This window comes from Melanostigma gelatinosum (assembly GCF_949748355.1).
Source record: "Melanostigma gelatinosum genome assembly, chromosome: 22".
Lineage (NCBI taxonomy): Eukaryota > Metazoa > Chordata > Actinopteri > Perciformes > Zoarcidae > Melanostigma > Melanostigma gelatinosum.
Window position 1 is genome coordinate 1,383,077 of NC_136655.1, and position 9,263 is coordinate 1,392,339.

At 40.9% G+C, this 9,263-nt stretch overlaps 1 protein-coding gene across 1 annotated transcript; it reads left to right on the forward strand.

The window, feature by feature from the left end:
* Nucleotides 1-205: 205 nt before the first annotated feature.
* LOC306795691 (interferon gamma-like) lies at nt 206-5,918 on the forward strand (the record flags this gene model as incomplete). The annotated part of the gene is made up of 4 exons (XM_079294281.1): nt 206-325; nt 1,085-1,156; nt 3,647-3,919; nt 5,772-5,918. The coding sequence occupies 4 exons, from the start codon at nt 206-208 to the stop codon at nt 5,916-5,918; spliced, it is 612 nt and encodes a 203-aa protein (XP_079150407.1).
* Nucleotides 5,919-9,263: the final 3,345 nt, after the last annotated feature.

Sequence of the window (9,263 nt, forward strand, 5' to 3'; positions counted from 1 at the left end):
AAGGTTTCACGTCAAGTCAAACAGTTTGAGACAACTTCAGGGTGAGAGACACTCGACTGTGAGACCGTCAGACCATCAGACAGTGAGACCGTCAGACAGGTGTTTCGTCGCTTCGTCAGGGATTGAACAAAGGCCCACAGTCGGGCTCGGGAATCGAACCAGCGACCAGCGTGCAGGAGTGTCACTGTACAAGCGGTACGATACGATGGTTGCCACGGCGAAGGCGGTGGTCTGTCTGTCCCTCTGGTTGATCGTCTGTCAGGTCCGAAGCTCCTACAGCCCTCTGAAGATGAACAGGACCATCCATAACCTCCGGCAGCACTATGTGAGTATTGCACTGAGAGTACTACTGCTACTACTACTACTACTACTACTAGTAGTACTACTGTGCTTATACTACATCAGTACTGTGCAGTACTTGAAAATCAGTTTCCTCCTGCTGCTTTCACACTCAGCACAAACCTTTTGTTCCATTTACTTTATGCACGCTTTAAGGACCTTTTAACTACAAACAGTCACTATTTTTATTTTTATAAATGATCCAACTGTGCACTTCAGGAGCAGGGATACTGTTCCTTGATGGTGCGTTTAAGGACACTCCGACTTTTGAGGTTTAGCAGACAGACGCTGAACGCAAACCTTTTTTATGTGCAGGAAACGACCGCATTTCCGTTGTTTTAGGGTCGATTCTTTTTTTCTTTGTTTTGCAACAGATGACACATGCATCTCAGATGTCGGAGTGTCCTTGAACGCACCAATAAAAACAATAGAAAGCAACTAAAATCTCTTTTTCTAACGTGTTTAATTATCATTTGTCTTGTTTTTGATCATCATTACCTTCAATGTCTCTTACATCTGAAATGTCAGACTGTCCTTGAACTCCCCGTATGAAGCTTTTAACATTAATGTTTATGATATTCTTGGGATTGGATATTCAATATACTTTAGCTCATCAATTTAACGCTTTGCAACAGACTGCTCTGACGCTTCCAAAGTCCGACTGTCCTTGAATGCACCAGTGATTACATAAATTTGTCTTTATTAACATGAAACTTGACCTGGAAAAATGTTCTTTTTCTTGCAGAAGATTCTACCGAGAGAGAGATTTGACAGCAAGCCGGTCTTCTCCAGAGATCCACTTGCCGGCAAAATGGAGGTAAATAAAAGTCAATTAAACAATTAAACTTCTATACATCTACAAATATGAACATAAAGACGAGATGGGCTTTTATATACATGATTCATCTGTTCATCTGTGCACCTTTAAGCTCAGCCTCTCTTTAAATGTCCATAAAATACATCGGTTATCGTTCGTGGTTCATAGAAAGTTGACGGGAACGTCGACTCAACTGCGACCTTCAAAGCAATATTCAATATGTTGGGAGATGTGTTTCCGGGATCAGAGGATTGAAAGCGCTCGTTAAGGACGCGCTTTAGTTGCTTAGCTTAGCTTAGCATGAAGACTGGATGCAACAGCATGGGTCAGTCCAAAGTGGATGAAAATACACCTCCCAACACAAAAAGTGTACACAAAAAGAAATATACGTGATTTCATGGAAAACATTTGTTAAACAACAATCACCCGCTCCGTACTTCTGTGCACCAAACAAGACTTTTAAAGGCGTTTGTCGGTGTATTTTCTATTTATTTTTACTTTGGACAGAGGCAGGCTAGCAGTTCCAGTCTTCATGCTAAGCTAGGCTCATCGCCTCTTGACTCCAGCTCCGTTCTTAACACACACATGAGATCGATCTTCTCTCTGTAATCTCAAAAAGAAGGCGAATACATTTACATCACAACTTTTTGAACTCATTGAAATTCATTTAAAATCAGGTTCTCCTGTCGAGCTCCGCCATCTTTATTTCACTATTAATCGCTGAGTCAGCAGCTGGTTCTTCCTCGAGGTGTTTCAGTCTGACACCCGACGGTTTCTCTCTCGCACCGCTGAGCTTTTCTCCGCTCCGTGCTTGCTCTGCATTGTGTGCAACACTAGCGCTCAGAATGAAACTTTCACTCTTCACCAACTGTTCTAAAAAGCCACTTCATGGTCGGTTTCGTGGGCTGAGCAGCAGCACAGCAGTCTTTCCCTGTTCGTGTCTGCGGCCCTTCGGTCGGTTGTTTGCTGCTCGCTGTGAAGCGTTGTGTGGTTACGAGATCAGATGGAGGCTTTGCTAACTAGGCTGCGGTATTTGGTTCATGCTGTTTGCTCGTCCCGATGAAAACCAACATGTTCATCTAGATATGACGGTTTCAAACTGGACCTGAACCTGTTTGTCCTCAGCTCAACAGAACACCAGATGACAATCTAAAGACAATCAATAATGCGATTGTTCATATAGAGGAACATTTTGTTGCAACAAGATTTGGACTTTTTTGGATCGGCTTATTGTCCCGTTTTTGGAACCGGCATCAGCAACGTGATGTTGTTGCCGTTTGTTGGTTTAGAAATAAAGTTGGGCAAGTGTCAAACAAACGTCATAAAAGTCGGAAACATGATGTCAGGATGACTTTTAATCATATTTCGGTATTCATGGTGGTACAGAAACTGTTTTAGCATAAAGGTCGCCCACCCAACACGCCCGTCTGGGTTTTTCCATTTAGTTTCTCCCTCACCACGACAACCTCCAGCCTCCTCAGTAACTCATGAGGTGAAACACTGCTTTAGGAAACAATGAACCTGTTGGAGGAAGATCTCATATGTGCATGCTTTAAGGATTACATGCCTCCGTGTAGACTTAAGAAATCCCCAAAAGTCTCATTGAAGAGAAATAGTCTGAAATCAAAACGACCCGTTCTTACTGGCAGCTCGTCAAATAGAAAAGTGAAAAACGAAGTTGTTTTGTTGGACTTTTGTAGGAAAACGCACAAACAATGAGAAGGAACTTCACGTAAGATTTCATACGAACCCTGAAATGAGGATACGTTGATACGTTGACTTAAATTACGTCACATACATAATGTATCGCTGACAGTGTTTAAGTCTATTGCATAGCCGCAATGTTGAAAATGTTCACTGTTATGCTGCTGCGGTGCTTTAAGTGACAATAGGTGCAGCGCAAAGAGCGGGAGACCAACTTGTTTTGGCTTCTGGTCTTTTGAAAACCATTAATAAATATATGACAAAGTTTAACACTTCGCTTCTGCAATTTGACAAAGTTTCAACCTTAAACCGGCACCGCTCGGGCATTTAAAGAGTCTTCAACTTGCGTCTTCACTGATTAATACAATGTCAGACTTTGTTGACCTCTGACCTTTCAGCTTTTGCATCCTAATGAGTTTAAAACCTGTTGGAGGATGACATTCATGTTCAATGAGTGGCTTCCCCTTCAAGCCCACCCCGCTCTTAATTTAACTCCTGTGTGGGAAACCACAGAGCTTCTTTCCACTGCGTAGAAAGGTTTACAGCACCTTGAGGCCGGTACAAGTTTGTCAAGTCGAAGAACACCAGCTCTGTTCTGTTAAACGGACGATACCACTAAACCATGTAAAATCTTACATGGTTTCGTAAAAAAACTACAAATATATACTTTTATATTTCATACCATCTGTTTTAGTGTTCCCACTTTTTTAAGACTTAGATTTCATTGACTCAACAAAAATATTTGGGATGCTTAAACGATCAAACCGATATTTGTTTCTTTCTCAGGCAAAGAGGGTGTTCATGGGTGGCGTTTTGGAGACGTACGAAAAGCTGCTTGGCCAGATGTTGAAGGAGCTGCCCACCCCGACTCCCCAGACGGACAGGAGCAACGAGATTCCCGCCGCTGCCGTCACCGCCAGTGGTGGTGAGGTGGGAGCGGGCGAAGACGTCAGGACGGAGCTGAGCTACATCCTGAAGATGGTCCAGGAGCTGAAGAAACACCGTTACCAGGAGCAGGAGAAGCTCCTGCAGGAACTGAGGGCTCTCAAACACATCCAGGTAGAGTGACAAATACTCACACTGAGCAAGAGAGACTGTTGGGTTAATGGCAGGTTTATGTAGAGCGTACAAAGGCCTTAAAGTCAGGCTTATTGAAGGTTTATGTAGAGCGTACAAAGGCCTTAAAGTCTGGCTTATTGAAGGTTTATGTAGAGCGTACAAAGGCCTTAAAGTCAGGCTTATTGAAGGTTTATGTAGAGCGTACATAGGCCTTAAAGTCAGGCTTATTGAAGGTTTATGTAGAGCGTACAAAGGCCTTAAAGTCAGGCTTATTGAAGGTTTATGTAGAGCGTACAAAGGCCTTAAAGTCAGGCTTATTGAAGGTTTATGTAGAGCGTACAAAGGCCTTAAAGTCAGGCTTATTGAAGGTTTATGTAGAGAGTACAAAGACCTTAAAGTCAGGCTCATTGAAGGTTTATGTAGAGAGTACAAAGCCCTTAAAGTCAGGCTCATTGAAGGTTTATGTAGAGAGTACAAAGCCCTTAAAGTCAGGCTCATTGAAGGTTTATGTAGAGCGTACAAAGAGCTTAAAGTCGGGCTTATTGAAGGTTTATGTAGAGTGTACAAACAGCTTAAAGTCAGGCTTATTGAAGGTTTATGTAGAGCGTACAAAGAGCTTAAAGTCGGGCTTATTGAAGGTTTATGTAGAGCGTACAAAGAGCTTAAAGTCAGGCTTATTGAAGGTTTATGTAGAGCGTACAAAGGCCTTAAAGTCAGGCTTATTGAAGGTTTATGTAGAGCGTACAATGGCTTTAAAGTCGGGCTTATTGAAGGTTCATGTAGAGCGTACAAAGAGCTTAAAGTCGGGCTTATTGAAGGTCTATGTAGAGCGTACAAAGCCCTTAAAATCAGGCTCATTGAAGGTTTATGTAGAGAGTACAAAGCCCTTAAAGTCAGGCTCATTGAAGGTTTATGTAGAGAGTGCAAAGCCCTTAAAGTCAGGCTCATTGAAGGTTTATGTAGAGAGTACAAAGCCCTTAAAGTCTGGCTTATTGAAGGTTTATGTAGAGCGTACAAAGGGCTTAAAGTCGGGCTTATTGAAGGTTTATGTAGAGCGTACAAAGACCTTAAAGTCAGGCTTATTGAAGGTTTATGTAGAGCGTAGAAAGGCCTTAAAGTCTGGCTTATTGAAGGTGTATGTAGAGCGTACAAAGGCCTTAAAGTCTGGCTTATTAAAGGTTTATGTAGAGCGTACAAACGCCTTAAAGTCGGGCTTATTGAAGATCTATGTAGAGCGTACAAAGGCCTTAAAGTCGGGCTTATTGAAGGTTTATGTAGAGCGTACAAAGGCCTTAAAGTCAGGCTTATTGAAGGTTTATGTAGAGCGTACAAAGGCCTTAAAGTCAGACTTATTGAAGGTTTATGTAGAGCGTACAAAGGCCTTAAAGTCAGGCTTATTGAAGGTTTATGTAGAGCGTACAAAGGCCTTAAAGTCAGGCTTATTGAAGGTTTATGTAGAGCGTACAAAGGCCTTAAAGTCAGGCTTATTGAAGGTTTATGTAGAGAGTACAAAGGCCTTAAAATCAGGCTTATTGAAGGTTTATGTAGAGCGTACAAAGGCGAAAACCTTCTGTAGGGTTTAATGTTTGTTTCAAAAGTCTATGTAGGGTTCATTAGAAAATGGATTAAGTGAGGCTAATGGAAGGTTTACGTCAAGGTCTGAATAAGTCGTATCACAGGCTGATCCATAAATCTCCTTTGAAAGCCTCTACAAACCCTCCTTCCACCTTACTTATTTAAAAAGTTTACTTAAGGTTTTGTGGTGCTTGAAATGGGATGCTGTTGTGGGAATTACGTTGTTTCTGACTGTGGTTGAAATAATTTAAATAAAATCTCTCTCCGCTTTCTCCAGATTGACAACCTTAAAGTCCAGAGCAAAGCATTGTGGGAGCTGCCGCTGCTGTACGAGGAGGCGAGCTCATTATATGACATCAAGATGGAGAGGAGGCGACGCCGGCGGCGGCAAACACGGAGGGTCAAAACCCGTCCGAGCGCCTAAAGCACCAACAAGATGTCAACAATAACAGCAACAAGCATATTTAATGACGTTTTGAAAATGGATAAAATATGTTACAAAACCAAAAAATATTCAATTTAAACCAGCTTGCAAAGTTTTAAATGTTTTTCTGTATTAAGAGGTTATTTATAAATAGATATTTATTACAGTGACAACAGCCTAAGCCTAATAGATATTGTAATTTTGTAAAATTCATATATTTTCTCAAGAGGTTCGGAGATTCATACTTGAAAGAAGAGAGTTGGCGGTTTAATCCTGTGAAATGTTTATAAAAACTAATGTATTCAACATGGAGTTTAACTCACTTAATCAATCAATTATCACCTGGAAATACTTGATTTCTTGATTTTTACTTATTTAAAAACGGCAGATGATTTAATGCTCAGAAGATTTGCCTAATATAATTATGATTTATTTAACTGTCGGTGGTGTCATTACTCGTATGGTACAAAGTACACAAGAGTTAAATACTGACGTACTCAAACGTACTACAAGTCCTCTGAACATTCAAGTGAAGTACTTCACTGCAGTACAGGTACTCTGCAGCTGTAATAGAACTACTGTACTCTTCAGGGGCTTTTGTATTTTACTGACATGTCGTAGTTTTCTATATTTATTTTTGTATTTAATGTATCTATTTAATGATTCTGCTGTGACTGTTGTTTATTTATTAATTGTATTTATTGATTGGCACATGCAGAGCAATGCAACTGAATTAAACAGAATGAACTTTACTTTCTGATTCCTGTGATGATTTTAAAGGATAAGATGCACTTCTGAATTGTTGTGATTACACCAACATTTCTGACTTGTTTTTTGTTTTCTAAGACAGAGAATCAAGATTGGGCGACTCAATCGTTGATTCGGCAAAACGATCTCACCTCAACGTTCTGCTAAAAGAAACTCACGATCACATCACGTAATTGTTTTTCTTAATTGTCCGTTGTTGTGACATTGTAGATGTTCAAATCTACATTTGTTTCTGAGCCGTTCACAGATGACAGGTTCATGAAGGGCTCATCAAAATCATCTACGCCAACTGGTCTTGTGGTGCGATCGAAAGCTACTTGGACCTCGAGTTGAGATTGTTTCGTCAAAGTTCAAGAGTCAAGTTTGAAACTCAAATCGTTGGCGTCATTCAGCTTGCAAGATTGCAAGACTTTGCATGGGTTTCTGTGGTAGCGACGTAGGCGTCGGTAACTACTTAGCTTCGCTAGTGACATGACTTTCTGACGGGGAAGTATGAGAAGGAGGTCCATCCTCTGTGCAACCAGAACTCCAGGAGGCTGGTGTACGTTGAGATGAATGTGTGCCGATGGATTGCAGTATCCTCCATGAAGCTCTCCGCTGGGAGCACCTTTGATTCTGCTCAGCACTTGCATCACGCCAGCGTCACCGTTTGTCACATAGAGGGGGGTGCGAAAGACACTTTGAAATCCACCAGCAAATGTGGTTTGGATCAGATTTGCAGAAACCACATCTCATTTTTTACTGTCCAGATATTATAAAATGAATCTGGATATGCCAAAAACTAACTTCAGCTGGCAGTCTGAAGAAGGCCGTTACACTTGTTAGGCCACTTCCAAGGCCTGTAGCTGTTTATCAACACCGCTAGGTATATGTGAGTGTCATCTGCATAAAAGATGATCTTATTGTTTCATATGTCTTCAACAAATGTATTTAATTTATTCTACAAAACAAGAGGCCCAATAATTGAGCCTTGCGGAACTCCGCATGTCATTTTGGTCTGCTTGGAGGCAGAGTTGCCAAGTAGCACAAAAAATAATTGTCGCATTTCTTCCACTGCTTTCATTCCGTAGATGAAACGCACAAGATGTGGCCAAAACGGTCAAATGTTCAGGAAGCGGATTTCGTATTATTTCCTAATTTCCAACGTCAACATTAAACATTCAAGCTCAAAGCAGCTCAGACAGACAGAATGTGAATCACAGCAGTAAAAGTATACTGAAACATGTAATGTTGCATTAAAAGTGATGGTTTGGGTTCAGAGCACTTTGACATGCGGAGAATCAAACCACCAACATTGGTTAAAGGACAGCTCACTTTACGAGCAGACCTAAAGGGAGAGTCCACTGTCAGAATGATGTGTTTTTATATCGTTCTGTTGCTTCCCAGTGCTTTTCTGTATGTCGTCAAAATATGTATGTTTTAGAGTCAAACTGCTCAAACTGTTGTACTACTGGATACATTTATCATCTCATCACGTGTGTTTTATGTGAACTAAATATCTACTGACTATAGCTGTCCGATAAATGTAGTGGAGTAGAAGTAAAGCACAAGAAAATGGAAATAGTAAATATTAAAGGGTCACAATAACAGCAGAATAACGACCCTGCTCTTGTGTTGATGATCTTCTGCAGCAGACAGGCGGGTCGGGGGTATTTCTGCAGAAATTCAGCACTCCCTCCAACCCACAGCTGTGATGTCACTTCCTGTGACATCCCTTCTGGTAAACGGCAGGTGGCCTTCTTTTACTGTAACTACATGCAGCCCCTTTACCCACAATGCACCCCGGTCGCTCTGCTTCTAAGAAGCGGGGCTGTGCTTCCCCAGTCTGCAGAGCTGTGTTTGTGTGGTCAACAGACAGAGAAAGTGAAAGATGAAGAACCTTTTTATTTCATGCCACACTGAAGATGCAACTCTTTAGAAACACTCCACAAACACGTCAGTTCATGACTTTGTTGAACAAACAGGAGGAAGTATGTTGTGCATTTGTTGGGGACTATTTGTTCAGCAGCAGATTGATAAGTATTTAGCAGTGAAGTACTCGATTCTTTACGTAACTTTACCAGCAAAACTCTGCATCAAAATAAAAGTATGCAGAATGGCTCCTTCATTAGAGATCATTATAATATTCTGTTTTCATCACTAACACATAAAGCATGTCGTAGTTCGTCAATGCGACAGCCACATGAAATACTTTATATACTACTGTGTGGATTAGTAGTAGTACTGCATCATCATACAAGTATAGACTTAGAAAACTTTAATGTGGACCAGCATGTAAACAATAAACATATTATAGACACATTTAAACATGGAACAATAGAGACAAGAGACATAGATCATGATCGCTCAATGAGTTAATCATAATAATAACAATAATACATTTTATTTATGTCGTGCTTTTCATGACACTCAAAGACACTTTACATTAAAATCATCATATATAAAACAATACACTAAAAACAGAGTACACAATAACAGTCACGCGTTAAAGCAGTTTTGAACAGGTGAGTGTGAGTTGTGATTTGAACGTGGAAAGGTCAGTGCAGTCTCGCATGTGTTTGGGGAGAGTTCCAGAGG